General features: G+C 30.9%; 1 protein-coding gene across 11 annotated transcripts in view; it reads right to left on the bottom strand.

Annotated features, from left to right (window-relative positions):
• The window catches only part of LOC111697334 (sodium/potassium/calcium exchanger Nckx30C), a 55,198-nt gene that overhangs the window by 32,322 nt on the left and 6,656 nt on the right, over positions 1-16,220 (bottom strand). For 6 of the 11 annotated variants that reach the window (XM_023467294.1, XM_023467291.1, XM_023467290.1 and 3 more), the window contains exons 3-5: positions 10,377-10,442; positions 2,307-2,359; positions 1,783-1,892 (exon numbers count right to left, since the gene is read on the bottom strand). In XM_023467294.1, coding sequence (XP_023323062.1) covers positions 1,783-1,892; positions 2,307-2,359; positions 10,377-10,442 — 229 coding nt within the window. Of the gene's footprint in view, positions 1-1,782; positions 1,893-2,306; positions 2,360-6,018; positions 6,043-10,376; positions 10,443-16,220 lie in introns of all 11 variants that reach the window. The other 5 variants (XM_023467296.1, XM_023467297.1, XM_023467298.1 and 2 more) reach the window with 3 other exon arrangements.

Genomic DNA, 16,220 nt, shown 5'->3' with positions numbered 1-16,220 from the left:
AATACTAGAGGATATCAGTTCTGTGCAGCATAAAATGAAATTTATTCTTTTTCTTGTGTAGTGTGAAATGTCCACAAAAAGAAAATGAAACCCTAAATTATTGTTGAAAATATTAAATTAATAACGTGATAAGTAAAAATAACAGAAAGTAATCGTCGTTAAGGCTCCTATAATAGAGCTATAAATACTTTTTCCAAGATTTAAAAACTGTTCAAGCAATCCCAAGTTTTTTGTTTCCAAAATTACCAAATTAGTTTATATGCCTTAATTTGTATTTTATTTTTATTTAATAGAAAGGGTAGAATAGGTTGAATTCTAGAAGAGCTCATAACAACAAAATTTATGATTTTGGGTGAAAAAGTATTTATCTATGCAGTTGTTGTATTTATGTATATATTATAATTTTATTGTGCTAATGCAATGCATGGATTGATTTAAGTTAAATCTTTTAAACTTTGCTTATGCAAAGTGCATGCATTCAATCTAGAGTTGAGAATCTTTAACTGTTTAAAAACAAACAAAAGATTTTTAAAGATAATTTTATATTGAGATAATTTTGTGTGTCTACAGTTTTCATCAAGTCAATTTTCATTTTCAACAATTTGTAAAAACCTTTGACTTAAAACTATTTAAGGATATATCTGATGTTTAAAGAAACAATCAATAGTTAGATAAAAGAACTGTTGAAAGATTGGACCAGCGGAATTTATTTCCGATATTTTACCAATTTTCTTAAATGGACTTTTGACGTAAGTGACCCTTCATTACAGGTCTTATTCACAACAGTACCAAATACAACTTTATTTGAGTAACAGTTTTTCTAGCTAGAAAAAAATCTGCAAAGGAATGGAGTTTTTGCAACAAACTCTAATTTTCTAATCTCTATATCTTTTCAAACTGATGCCGTAGACCTTAGACAGTTTATACTTTGAATTCTGATGGATCATATTATCATAGTTTGAAATATCAAAGGTTTACACCATCAGGTTGGACAGATATAGAGATCAGAAAATTTTAACTTTTAGAAAAGGCTCGATTAATTTCTTCCCCTGTCCCTGGCCCCTTCAGATTTATTACAAAACTGCAAATAAAGTTATAAATTTTCAGAAATAAATACAAGGATATGTCAGTCATTTTTATTTGGACAAAGGTTTAAAAGTTACCGTTATGAATCTGGTATATGCAATTCTTTAAATGGAGGGTCATTTGAAATATCGTCCAAAGTGCCTTTGTTTAAAGTTCTGTATGTATATTGAAAAAGGTTCTTTCGTTGAATTAGAGACAAACAAAAATCACTCTTCTTACTTGTATAATGATACATGCATTCTATTAAAAAAGTGATGTCACTAAATTTCTACATTTGGTCCTGGATAGATTCCTTGGATTTTTCTTTGCACCAGGACTATAGAACTGAAAATGATTTTTTTAAATGGGGTTTAATATAAAAGATAATAAAGCTTAATATTAAAAGAGATAAGATGCTTTTGTATGATTGAATCAATTATTTATTGAAAAATAATCTCTTGCTAAAAAGTAAAAAAACCGGCAAAGATATTCTTCATAGAGATATTAGATGAAAAATATATTAGACTTTCCATTAAACCTAAAAATCATTTATCATCGTTCTATTCACAGGGATAAGAAATTATCCAGATAGACGTAAAAATAAATCATAGAAAGTAGCAAGAAGTCACGACGTTTGGTCTAAATTTAAATTATTTGGTTTGGTTTGGTTTTGGCGGGAAAATATCCAGGACACGTGGAAGTGGAGAAAGCTTCTACCAAAACTACTGCTACCGTCGTGAAGTGGGTCTATTGTGTGGATCATCAGCTGAAGAAGACCGTGGCGGAAGTGGGAACCAGAGTGAAGGACGGGGATCCCTGTAGAAGGCCTAAACATACAGCTTTAGTATTGTTAGTTCTAAATTAAATTGCATCCTAATTTCATATCCTGCTAACTGAAGGAATTTGACAGCTGAACTTGATATCCAGTGGAATTTTTTATTGAACTGAAGAGCTAAATCTAGGAATTCCAGGGAAATTTCCCAGTTCAAGTAAACTCTAATGTTTTGAAGACAAAAATCTTTTGTGGAACTTGTAAAAGCTTTGGGATTTAGGAGGATACTGGGATAATTTGACTTTTAACAATTTCTAAAACCCTTCCTTTGCACAATTCAGTTCAATCAGAGTTCAATCTCATCATTATTGTTAAAAGAACATTATTTGGACAATGCACAAAGCTAAAGTTATTAGGAAGGTAATTGTGAGAAAGGTTGTTGTAAATATTATTTTTAAAAGGGACCAACCTGTGTCCTTCTGATACCATTGTGGACGCCATTGCTCCTCCAGTTACTCCGGCCTAAAAATAGATAATTAAAAATAATGTTGTGGATTTGTTTAGATTATCTTGTTGCAATTCAAATCTTTGGTTATTTAGTTTTCTACTTCTCTAGTTCTTTAGTTTTCTTGTTCATCAGTTCTATAGTTCTTTAGTTCTCTTATTTTCTAAGTTCTCTATCCTATAGTTCTCTTTTTTTCTAACTTCCCTAGTTCTCTACTTCTCTAGTTCTTTAACTTTCTTTTTCGTTCGTTCTATAGTTCTATAATTCACTAGTTCTCTATTCTCTATTACTTTATTCTCTAGTGCTATATTCTCTAGTACTGTATTCTCTAGTTCTCTAGTTCTCTAGTTCTCCAGTTCTCTAGTTTTCTTTTACATTTTTATTTTTAATTTATATTTTTTTACAATATTTTTTTTACGCATGTTATATTTCTCAGGCTGATGTTGTATCTTCTGTTTAGCTGATCATTCTTCAATATTCTTTAAATATTTATATGATATCAGATGAAAATATTTTGTGGTTCATACATCTTTCAATTATATTTTGGCTATTTTAAAAAAAACCCGATATTTTTGGGATATCCTTGCAGTATGCCATGCTACAAGCTAGAACTATGCTAAGAGAATCTTGCTTTTTTTCCTGAACTCTTTATTTACTCATGTCTTACATTTGACTCATCAAAACACACAATCCTGATACTCTCTCTCTTCCATCTAGAGTAAAATAGCTGAAGGGGGAGGGGGGCATCTTCCAAGCTCCCATCTCTAATGTTTGTTTCCATTCGCTAACGGTTTAAATGATTATATATGATAGTGCAGAGCTTATCATCAAAGATTTCCCTTCCAATGGTTCTTGTTCAATTTTCTATTTTCTTTTTTCTTCTTGTTTCTTGTTTCTTATTTCTACGCTTTGAGGCCTTCTCTGGTTCTCTAGTTCAATAGTTATCTAGTTCTATAGTTTAATATTTATCTAATCTAGTTCTTTAGTTCTCAAGTTCTCTAGTTATCTAGTTCTCTAGTTCTCAAGTTCTCTAGTTCTCAAGTTCTCTAGTTCTTTAGTTCTCAAGTTCTCTAGTTCTTTAGTTCTCTAGTTCTCTAGTTCTCTAGTTCTCTAGTTCTTCAGTTCTCTAGTTCTCTAGTTCTTCAGTTCTCTAGTTCTCTAGTGCTCTAGTTCTCTAGTTCTTTAGTTCTCTAGTTCTCTAGTTCTCTAGTTCTCAAGTCCTCTAGTTCTCTAGTTCTTTAGTTTTCTAGTTCTCTAGTTCTCTAGTTCTTTAGTTCTCTTGTTCTCTAGTTCTCTAGTTCTCTAGTTCTCAAGTTCTCTAGTTCTCTAGTTCTTTAGTTTTCTAGTTCTCTAGTTCTCTAGTTTTTTAGTTCTCTTGTTCTCTAGTTCTCTAGTTCTCTAGTTCTCTAGTTCTCTAGTTCTTTAGTTTTCTAGTTCTCTAGTTCTCTAGTTCTTTAGTTCTCTTGTTCTCTAGTTCTCTAGTTCTCTAGTTCTCTAGTTCTCTAGTTCTCTAGTTCTCTGGTTCTTTAGTTCTCTAGTTCTTTAGTTCTCTAGTTCTCTAGTTCTCTTGTTCTGTTGTTCTCTAGTTCTCTAGTTGTCCTATAGTGAATAGTTGACAGAACAAGACAAATAAGAAATATTAAGATAAACAAAATTGTCTAATCTATAATAATCCTTAGATTAGGTCAATATAAAACTTTTAACTCCGAAAAAGAAACAATTTTAAATTCAATCAATTTTTAAAACTCTAAAAATTGGACAAAGGTAGAACAAGCTGAACAAATGCATTATGCAAGACAAAATTCAAGCTCTAATTTCCGGAAAATGAAAGATATTTACTAAAAAATATATATGTGTGTATGTAATACACAGAAATACTTATAAACATAAAAATATGCTGAATATGCATGCATACTCCACCTTAATTAGTATTGAAACTAATAGAAGTTTTATTCTTTATCTTTCCTTAATTAATTTTTTTATCGTATAAGATTATAAGACATTTAAAAATCATGGATTAGAAAATGGATTCAAAAAGTTTTATAATTCTAATAAATCCGTGAAAGAAATGTTAAAAAAATTAACCTTTAACTGATGTTAATTAACAAATTTTCAAATTAATTAATTTCCGTTCCCTCGTTTGTAAAATGCAAATGGCATAATAAAGTTGGATTACCTAAAATCCTTTAGATTAACATAGTTTGTATATTTTTTACGCATTTATATACAACCTTTCAAATATGATATAAAGGGAGTGTACGCATAATTACAAGTGACCCTCCATCCAAAGATGGCAATGTCCGATTAACAACGGTACCATTGAAACCTCTATCTGATCAAGAACGTGGAGGATATCTTTGTTTTTCCAACTTGAAAAAAATTCAGTTTTGATAATTCCTATATCTCTGCCTGTCGTACAGAAATGCGTAAGTCACTTTTGCAGAGAAATCAAAATTATAAACATTGATATCTAAATCATACTTGATCAGACAAAGCCTCCAAAAGTACCACAGTGTATCAGGGTCTGACATCTTTGCATGGAGGGTTACATGAAATTACGCTTACAGTCCCTGTCAATAAGAATTGAAATTTAAACTACTGCATGCTAAACTTTTTTTACGACTAGGATTTTTTTTAATCATTCAAAAAAATTTCTTGTACAGAAAAAAACACGAACATTTTGATCGTAATATCAAACAACCATGAACGCATTTTGAAATAACGGATAATATGTTTGAATTTGAAAACAGAAATAGCTGTCAAATATTCGGTTAAACATAACTTAATTCAAAATAAACATTAAAACATTCTCATATTCTAGCAAAATGGTAGCATAAAATTTCGAAATAGTTTAGATCATTTTTTTTAATAGTTTGTTTGCGTAACTTTGAGCAACAGTTATGTTGAAGAATGCCAATAACAATTCACAATCTTAAAATTAAATCAGTAGATTTTTACAGAATAAGTAAACGATAAAATGGCCGAGTTATGGTTTAGTTCAGATTGAAAAACGACAATAACCTTCTCAATAGTTTTTATTTAAACCATGTGTATAGTCGAATTTTTACAAGGAAAAGCACATCTTTTATTTTATTTTCGTCGCGGAACGAACTTTATAAAATCTGAACACTAAAGATTTATCAGATTAAGTTAATATTGCATAAATCGGATTATTTTTTAAAACAATTTTGATAATCAGCTTACTCCGGTTTATTGACTTTCAGGAGTCAGGAATATTCAAATAACTAATCATTTTTGTAAGAATAATATGCAAAATGGACGAATTTGTGTAATATTTTACAGTTTTGTAGTTTTTTTATACAAATATACATATGTGTATATATATTTTTATTTACATGAGCAGAGAAAACGTACAAATACTAATCAACTATGTAGAATAGAATAGAATAGATGATAAAATCATGCAAAAACACGCTAACTATATAACTATATTACAGTGGTAACCAGAAAACTATGGACTAATCGTCGTTTGTTCTTTCTTTTATTTTAGAAATGTTTTGTATTTTGTTATTGTTAGAACTGAAACTCTTCATGGGACATATCTAGAAGTTTTCCAAGTGCTATTTCGAGGGATTCCCTAGTTTTATGGTTACCACCGCATTTTCTTACAAACTGTACAAATTGTACAAATTGTACAGCTATGTACGGGTCTCACCAAGGCAGCAGCTGCAGATTGATGCTAAAACATTTACTTTGTTCAGACAAATTCATGGGGTACACGAGAAAAAGGTACAACGGGACCCTCATATCATATCATAAAAGTGTACTGCATTTTCTGGGAGAAAATTAAACAAAACTTACGCTTACCACCAGCACCGTTATGTTTACATTGCTCCAAGATACTATTTAGTACACCATTGTTGTGAGTCTTAACCCTTGATATAAAAATAATGATAGTCTCTAAAGGCTGTGGTAGTGTTGGGGATACGAATTCTTTCGTTTTTTAAGACTTTTAAGGGATTTGGACTTCACAAAATTTTGAGAAGTTAAAAAAAATTTGAAAACTGTTTTTTTCAAAAACATTTGATTTTCTTACACTAAAAAAATTAAAATTTTAACCCTTTAACAAACTAACTAACCAAATGAGCGATCGTTTTTTTGGTTCGGCTTTTAGTTCGTTCAGGTATACATCTTCTCCCAGGGTTAACATTTTATATAGTGTATGAAAACCAAATGTTTAGAAAAATAATTTTTGAATTTGTGAAACTTCTCCAAATTTTGTGGAACCCAACACTATCATTTGGGACATTATTTATGAAGCTAGAACCTTACAAATATAAATAAGAAAAATATAAATACTTCAGTATATATATCTTATCTATAATTCATCAAAGAAACAACTCGATTATATTTTCCACAAGGAGTTCTATAGTGTACAACAGAGTACACGACCAATAAACAGGATAAGCCTAGACCTCTATCTATATGGATTTTTAAGGATCTTTTGGATTCTTAGAATACGGACTACACATTATCAAAAATTGTATGTTAAAAGTTTTTATTAGATTAGAATCTGATATATACAGACCCCCAAACTCTAAAACCTCAACGATACGCACATAATCTTTATGGCTTTGGGAGGAAAGTAAAAAGGTCAGTGTAGCTTCAACTTGAATCTATGTAAGAAAGTCCCGGGAACAAAAAGTTTCTGTAAAAAAAACCTGGAAATAAAAACTTTGGAAAAAAAGTCCGAATTTTATCAAGTCCTTGGAAAAAATGTCACTGGAAATAAAGTCCTGTGTTTTGGATTCCTGGGACTTTTTTTCCTAAAATAGTCTGGGGGCTGCCAATAAAGTCTCAGGAAATAAGATCCCAGGAAAAAAAGTCCTGAAGAAAATAAATCCGAGGAAAAGAAAAACCTAGAATTGTGAATCATGCATTTTCACTTGTTAGAGGACTTTTTTTTCCGAGGACTTTTTTGTATAAAATCATACTGGAGCCAGAAAAAAAGTCCTAGAAAATAAAGTCTCATATTGATAGGACTTTATTTCCGGAGACTTTTTAATAAAAGGACTTTTTTGCACAGGACTTTTTTAGTGTAAAATTTTAGGACTTTTTTCCAAGGATTTTTTTGGCGGTTACCTTCAACTTAAAGGGGCTGTTATGCCATAATTTTGATTAAACCATCCCAGTCCTTAACAGGGTTCCATATAGTTCCAAAAAAAGTTAATTTTCTCGAAAATTTAAAAAAAATATGCCCATACAGTAATTTTTTAAAACCTACACTCTTTAATCAAACTCAAATTTAACTATAACATTTTTAAATGTAAGATCGACAGATTCTTTTTATTTTCCTTCTTTCCTTAAAAATTGGATTTTAAAAATTACACTCGCACATTTGTATTCAGTTACCCAACCAGACTTAAATTTACCCCTTCATTAAACATTTGTAACCCTTGGTTTTTTAGAATGCCATGCCAACTATTTTAATTTAACTTTAAAATTTACAGCCCTATCTAAAAAATGCCACTTATTTTTTAGATAGGGCTCAACAAATTTTGAAGTTTTCCCCCCACTCCAAGCAAGAATATTGACGTTGCATGCTCTTTTGACACCCACAGATTATATTTTATATTATTTTATAAGAATAAACAAACTGTGCCCGGAACCCAAAAAAACCGAGGCCACAAAAACAAAAAGGATTTCTCTCGGCCAATGATAGATGGTAAAATTTCTGTCAGCTGTTTAAAGGGATTAAGTAAATCGTTTGAAACTTTTCGTCAAAAGTTTTAGCCTGTTAATAATATATTTTTTCAATAAGGTTGATCTACAAATGGTTTATCAGGGACCAACAACTTGTTTATAGGTGAATGCAGTACACGGAGATAGTTGGACAGACAGTAAATAAACAAATAATATCGGACGTCAAAAAAATAATAGATATGAAGATAATTTGACCTTTGCGTATTTTAAGGAAAAAAACATGGTGAACGATTATTTAAAGGCCGTTGAATGCATTTTTATTTATTAGAAAATACAATTCAATTTTCTTTTTGATTGTTCATTGATAATTTAGTTTCTTCACATCATCAAATTCATATAACAAACAGGTTAAAGACATTTTTGTCTTGAATTTTAGGACATTCTTTATTAAACCAGATTAAGACTAAAACCATGTTACCTTTACTAGTCTGGTTTTGAAGAAGAGAAAATGGATGAATTTGTTGGATAAAAGACGACCAAAAACTGTTATAAAGAAGCTTTAAACAGCGTTAAAAAACACACAAATAAGTAGGATCAAATATTAATCCAGTATTGTTAGTAATATATATATTTTCTAAAAACGTATACTTTTCGTTTGTAAATTGCACAATAAGAGAAATTGCCAATGTAGTTCCAACTACATATAAAGAACTAAATTTTAAGTACAGTTGTACTTACTAATGGAACATAACGGGTAACAAAGTAAAAAGTATCAAAATCCAGAAAAAAGTCTGAACCTGTAGTTTAGAGAAAGCCAGTTTAAGCTTATATTGTAATTGTATGAACTATCGAAAAACTATAGAACCGGGCAGACATGATTTTAATTTAAATAATTAAAAGTTGAGAGCAGCATTAAAGTTTAATACTGAACTTTAAACAATATGTTCACAGTTTACTTATAGTTGGGACGGGGTATCATAGTACAGTGAGAACCAGAAAACTCTAAAATAGAAGGACAACATTTAGAATCAAGTTATGACTTTAAATAGTCAAAGGAACATGAAGTTTAAACAGGCCCATTTCACTTAATTCGTGATTTGCTAAGTATTTTGTAAAACTATTTGCTTTGTAACTAAATAAAATTCATTCAAAAAATATTTGAATGTTTAAAAAAGTTATGGTACATTTTTATTTATAAATCCATGTATCACAGTCGTCCTACTTTATATCAATAACGTCTTTCTATTTTAATTTTGATTTCTACCCAGCTTTCAACATCATTTACAAGAAAAACATATAAACAACGAGAACTGGCCATTAACAGCGTCTCTTTGCTTACATGTAAACTTTCAATTTGAAGAACGCTTGTCAGACATGAAAGCATTAAGAATTCGTCTTCATTGTATTGATATAAACGTCGACCACTGTTCCATACATGGGAGCTTTTGTTATAAAAATTTAAAGAATTGAACGTATTCTTTGAAACTGAAAAGAATGAGATTTAAACCACAAGCTCTGCACATTAATCGTTAAATATATTTATCATGAAATCTAGAATCTTTCATGGAATGTTTAAAACTTTGCAACAATGGTTAAACATGTGAGATTAAAGAAAAAATGTTCTTGAAGCGTTTTTTTTTTTTTCAAGCTTTGCACATTCTATATCCCGTTAATTTGACAAAATATGCATAATGTTAGTCGTTGCTAAAGTCAAAACATTTGTGATGTGAATCAAGAGTCCGAAGTTAAAGAATTTGAGCCGTGTTTCAAATCCACCAAAAACCGGTTTCAATTGAGCGCCGGCTTAAATTTTGAAACATTGAATAACCAAGTGGAACCAACCATATTTGAGCCGCGTCTTAAATTTAAGCCGCGGCTCAAATTCTTTAAATTCGGCCAAAGGATTCATTTCCATCTCATTTCCATCTTATGCTATGGATTTATTTAATTTTTCTTCGATACCCTGTGATAGTCAAACTTTGCAGTGATAACTTTTGTTTAAAAGTTTAAATTTAAAAGTACGTGCCCATTTTATAAGTTCTGATCTCGGGCCTGTTATAGGATAATTACACTCTCTTAAGAAATCTACGAAAAATTGTGTACACACTGCAGTATAGTGTGCACTGTACTGTATATACACAATAAAAATTGAAATGCGCGAAAACTACTCAAACCTGGGCATGTGAATTTACACAAGTACTTTCTGCAAGTATTATTGCAAACAAGTGGTTGAAGTGAAAGCAATCAAGTGGCTACATACTGGTGAAAAGCACTTGTGTAATATCACCAAGCATTACAGCTACCCCGTGTACGTTTACATGACCATGTGCTAGGGTTGCGTAAAGTTTGGTGAGATTGGAATCACATGACCTGGCTGAAAGAAGAGGAGGGGGTCGATGCATTCATTTTTCCATTCATCAGGGGGATCAAAACATCCTAGAACAGCAGGAATCAACATGCAAAAATTGTCAATGCCTGGTTTACAACGGTCGTTTTCTAGGTTTATATACCTTTTCACATGAAATATTAAAAAGGATGAAAAAGGCATGTTCAGATGTTGTTGTCTTCCAATTATTGATATATGATTGGTATATTAAAAAATAATTGCCACTTAACAGAGAAAAATGATATTACTAATTCCAGTATTTTCTGCACGGTTTTCTCATAACAAATCAATTACTTTACAATCTAATTTTATAGAATTGATTTACGCGTTCTGAATAATGTAACAATAAAGATGCTCATAAAAATTAATATCTTTAGGAAAAGCCAAAAAAAAAAATAACTAAACGCTTGCCACGAACTTGAATTTTCTAATTTCTATATTTCTACATTTGAAGTTCCAATTATTAATATTCAATTTTATAGTTGTTTTAATCTGGAAAAGATGTTATTTTTAAATAAGGACATCAATATTGATTTCAAATATCTTTTTAAGTTGTTACGACGCTGAAGAACTTTTTGAATCATTTCTTAAACAACTTTTACTGGATTTCCATATTTTTTATGGGATTAAACATATGATTCACAAGTTTACACCGGGGATATAGAGATTATCTGTTGAAGCTGAGCGCCATCTGAAACAAAAGTTTTGCCTGCTGTGGAAATGGAGTTTGTCAATTCTGCAGAAAAGAATAATATTTTACGAAGAAAAGTTTAAAATATTGATTTTGCTGCAGAACTTAAATTTGCAAAATTAGCTGAAGTTAATTACTTAAAAAAGATTATAAACAATGTTAAACTTCAGAAATAAAAGATATCGCCAGAACAATCACAAATCATGCGCTTCAACTTTATTCAAAATAAAATAATAGGATTGCTTCTCTATTAGGCTCAAATGTCATCTTAAAATACAGTTTAATAAAAAATGTATTTGATTGGATTTCATCTTGGAGAAAATTCTGAAAAAACCTTATATAAGATTCCCAAATTTTTTTCATTGGATTTTGATTTATGAAATATAGTAAAGTATACCCAAGGTTGCCCGTGAAATTTAAAACACTTTGAGAAAATCACCCCTGGGTTACCAATGAGTTCCAAAAACAATTCCAGTCAATTAGGTCCAGCCGTTTGGCCAGCTATTGGCGCATAGCTAACATTTATATGAGCGAAGAACTTTTATTATGTTGTTGTAGTCGATAAAATAAGAATGATTTATTAATCCGCAATAAAATATTTAAATTTGTGACGCAAAATCTAATAAATGTTTGCAACATAATTCTTCACAAAGTACATATATGACACTTTTATCTCTCTGAAAGGGGATGACTCATTTGGCTGACTGTCCCCTTTTGTCGTCAATAGTCAGTTTACTGTAGATACTTTCTATAGCTGCCTCAAGCTTTGCACACTTCATGATCAAGGCTACACAAAAGTTTGCGTGGAAATTGTTAAAGGTAAATCGCGTGCCATTAGCTAAAACTAATCACATTCTAGCTGAATCGGAATTTACTCTTCTTGATCTCTCATTCAAAATAAATCAATGATCCGCCTACATCCCATCCATCCCATCCATCTCTTCCCCCCATCCATCCCATTCTTTATCTATATATTCTTATTTCCCTTCTCTCCAGCAGTCTAACCTATTTATTAATGTCAAGAGAATATCTTATACGCATTGCACAGCTACCTTCTTGTATTTGGGAAATGCATACCCCCCCCTCATATACTGTCTGATGTATGCTGTATCATATTAATCACTGAGCTAGAGATAAAATGAAAAGGATAGTTGGCAGAGAATCAACCATCACACACACAAACCCTTACATAATAATAGGACTGTCCACGTCACTTTATTTGACCCCATATCTACCAAGTTAAATGTTAACTAGACTGCTTAAACCTTCATCTGAGTAAGAATGAGGAAGATATCGTAGTTTTTCTTCATTCATTATTTCTACTGTAAAATCCGTAAGTCACGTTTAAAAAATTAAACATTAAAATTGGGTATCCTTGTGATTGGTTATTTTACTTTAAATTTCCTCGTCAGTCTCTTTTTTTTCTTTCTATAAAATTAATGTAAAGTATTATTTACAAATCTGCAAAATGATTCAACGTTTTTTCAGATATAATTATTATGAATGAGTGAGATGGGTTTCCAGTTACCTGTCCTACGAAGTAAACAATCACTTCTAAAAAGTATTCCCTGCAGTTGTAAAACAAACAAGACGACAAGACAACGATAATGGGTTAAGTTGTCTGGGGGTAATTAGGAAATAAATTACTTGGAATTAGTATAATTAGAATATGTTGTTCCTCTACAAAATTGGCGTTCTTTCGTTCTTTCTTTCTTTCTTTCGTTCTTTCTTTCTTTCTTTCTTTCTTTCTTTCTTTCTTTCTTTCTTTCTTTCTTTCTTTCTTTCTTTCTTTCTTTCTTTCTTTCTTTCTTTCTTTCTTTCTTTCTTTTCTTTTTCTTTCTTCCTTATTTTTAGTGGCACGAAGCTTTAAAGAGTACTAGTGTAAATTGGTCGTAGAAATTTAAAAAATATTAATAATACTTCTATGTAATCTCTTTTGGACCCTGGCCTTGATACATTATTATTGATCTTATTGATAAAGGACTGCAGTTGTCTTGAACACTTTTGGTTGGTTTGTATCAGGTGTAAGCCTACTCTACCAAATCCGAGGAATTGAAAACTAAATCAGATCGACATATATATATATATTAGATATATCATCAAATCTGGGGAGGAAAAACAGCAAGAAAAGAAACTAAAAGCCAAACAACATAAAAATTGTGAATTAACTATCAGTAACGGACTGCCTTTGAAATGCAGTCAGGTTTTTGCCTTCAACCCCAATTACACAATTTTTGAGCTTTTGTTCTAAAGATTTCAAAGCTGGAAAGAGCTTGATACATATTTTTTAAAAATATTTGCAAAATTATTGATTTTACGTCACATCGAGTTTTCACTTCATAAGAAGTGGATCGAGCCAGCATCGAAAAAAAATTTTAATTCCTTAAATTTTTTAATATATAATTTGAAATACTCGCGGCATTCTAGAAACACATTAACACTCATTTCCTCCGTCTGAGAGTTTGCCTCCGCATGGGTCGATATAAGAATAATCTGTTTTCCCAAAATCCCCACCACCATATATTTCAGAGCTGGTAAATTATGTTCGCTTGAAATTCCAGGCTTCAGATTTTTGATGCTTTCATATTTAAATTTATATACATACAGTGATAATCAGAAAACCCTGGAAAGGAAGACGACTTTAAGGCTCATGTTATGACTTTTAATAGTCTAATAAACATGAGGCACGTTTGCAGTTTAAATATAGCCATTTAACTTGATAAGTGATTTGATAAGTTAAAAGTTGTTTAATTTGTAACTTTAAATACACTCAAGTATTGCTATAATGTTGTCTTCCTATTCCACAGTTTTTTGGTTATCTCTGTATATACTTAGCTTGGCTGTTGGTTTGTCTCTTTTTTAGTATCCAATCTATATTTTTTATATTTATCTGTCTGTCTGCTTGTATATCTGTCCGTTTGCATCCAAAAAACGTCAAAACGGCTGAACCGATCGGGCCCTAATTGTGTGTGGGACCTCACATGACTCCAGGGAAGGTTTATGGATGCTCAAAATTGCAAAAATTGAGCCCGAAAGTTTTTGATTTTTGTTAAATTTTGAAAATGCGCGAAAAATATTTTTTAATTCGCGATCCTTTTTTGTTTTTGTTTTATATCGTACAAAAAGAAGATGCACTCAGATAGAGCCATAATTAAAAATTGAAATAGAAGATGTGCGCGAAGCGCCTTAAAAGTCTGATAATCGTAAAAACGGCTGAACTGATAGAGCCCAAATGCTCTTGAAGCCTAACTTACTTATATATATCCAGTGAATCATATGTCCAATAGTAAATGTATAAAAATATAAATATTAAATGTTTCTATATTGGGTATTTTTTGATGAATCAGCCCNGCTTTAATTCTTTAGAAAAATTTTTCCGATTAAATTTTTTTCATTACTAAAGCAGTTTTTTATTTTCTATTTTATTATTTTACTCTAGTTTAGTTTAGTATTATTTTTCTTCTTGGAGATTATGATAATCAAATAATGGTAGGAAAACTATTTGATTTTTAAGTTGGTTTCACAATATTAAATTTTTAAATAAATCTGTTGAAAAGTATCCAATAGAAATCTCAGAATAAAATGTAACTTTACTCAGTGTTTTATTATCATGACTCCTACAAAAGTCAATGAGTTTTATTTTACAGAATCACTTGCCAAAAAAGGGCTCTAAAAAGTTTGAACTTTGAAATAAGGGTACTCATGGCTCCAGCTTTCTTAAAATTTAAAAAAAGTTTTAAATTTTCATCATAATAAAAGGTTTGTTTTGTAGGAATATCATAACAACGAGAAAAAAGAGTGTTTTGTCTTGAAAATTCNCCCCCCACCCATTAGGCCCTTCATCGAAAAGAAAGGAAAGAATTAATATAAAAATGCAAGGATTTTATTCACTCTATTAACGAGGAAAGGAAATTTGTAAGAAAAAGATATCTAAGAATTATTATCTCTCATATTTCATGTCATAAACTCCCCCGGGGGTTTTGTATTGATTTGTATTTTTATGCAATAAAGCATAAATCAATCTCTTCAACTTCCACTACATACAACTTTTCCCGCCTTATAATCCTCACGGAGCTGTTTACTGCAGCGATGTCGGCCATTTTGTTTTCGTGAATTCTTCTGGATTTTTAAAACTTTTCCCGATTTTCAATCCTCGTGAAAGTGTTCACTGCAACGGTGTCAGCCATTTTTTTTCGTGGATTATTCTGGATTTCGCCGGATCATTTGACAAACTATTCCCAAGATTTCCATGAAAGTATAGTTTTTCAATAATCAATATCATTATTAAATATATTCATCATGTAATTTTTAATGTACTTAAGTATATGTTATGTGACGTACTCAAATTGTTACTTTTATGTTCTGCTCAATGCTGAATATGGACCTAGCACTCTACGCCAATATTATTTAAGAATATATGTATTGTATACGCTTTAGGCCATTCTTTAAATAAAAAGTAATCTTTCATGATAAAGAGAACCCACTTTAGGACAGACGTATTAAGATTTAAATAAAATATTCTTTTAAATCTTCTTTCGTGTCTACCATTACCAAACCTGGGAGCATGTAAAGGAATTTTTCTAGCCCTAATGCCTTCCATACAAATTCAGAAAGTTGCAATAAACGACTCGGATCGTAAAAAAATCAGTTTAATTTCAAACAAATCATTCAGATATTACAATCTATAGTCATCGATTATTACATCTGGCAGAGACACCTAGCGAAAAAAGTCATTTTAAGTGCACTGTATATAAAACTAATATTATGAAATATTAACTACATACAAGTGCGTCGAAAAATAACCAATGACTTTAGGTTGTAACATCTGAATGATTTGTAATTGTTTTAAATTAAATTGATTATTTTACAATACGAGTCGTAGATTGTAACTTTTTGAATTTGTATGGACCCTACGTTCTTCAGTATTAGTCGTCTTAAACAATTTTCTCCTTAAAGACGCAACAGATAGAAGTAAGGTTTGCAGCGATCAAAAGCGATTATTTTTCGCCGGATGCCTATACCCCCTTTTATTTTTCGCGAACACTCCCTTTAATCGTACAATAAGGCTAATACACACAGCCAGGTAGCTAGGTTCCAGCCCCCCTGACTATAACGTTTGTTTACATTCCTCCTAGAA

Source organism: Eurytemora carolleeae, unplaced genomic scaffold, assembly GCF_000591075.1.
Source record: "Eurytemora carolleeae unplaced genomic scaffold, Eaff_2.0 scaffold10, whole genome shotgun sequence".
Taxonomy (NCBI): domain Eukaryota; kingdom Metazoa; phylum Arthropoda; class Copepoda; order Calanoida; family Temoridae; genus Eurytemora; species Eurytemora carolleeae.
The sequence above is the reverse complement of the archived record's forward strand: the minus strand, read 5'-3'. Positions and strand labels throughout refer to the sequence as shown.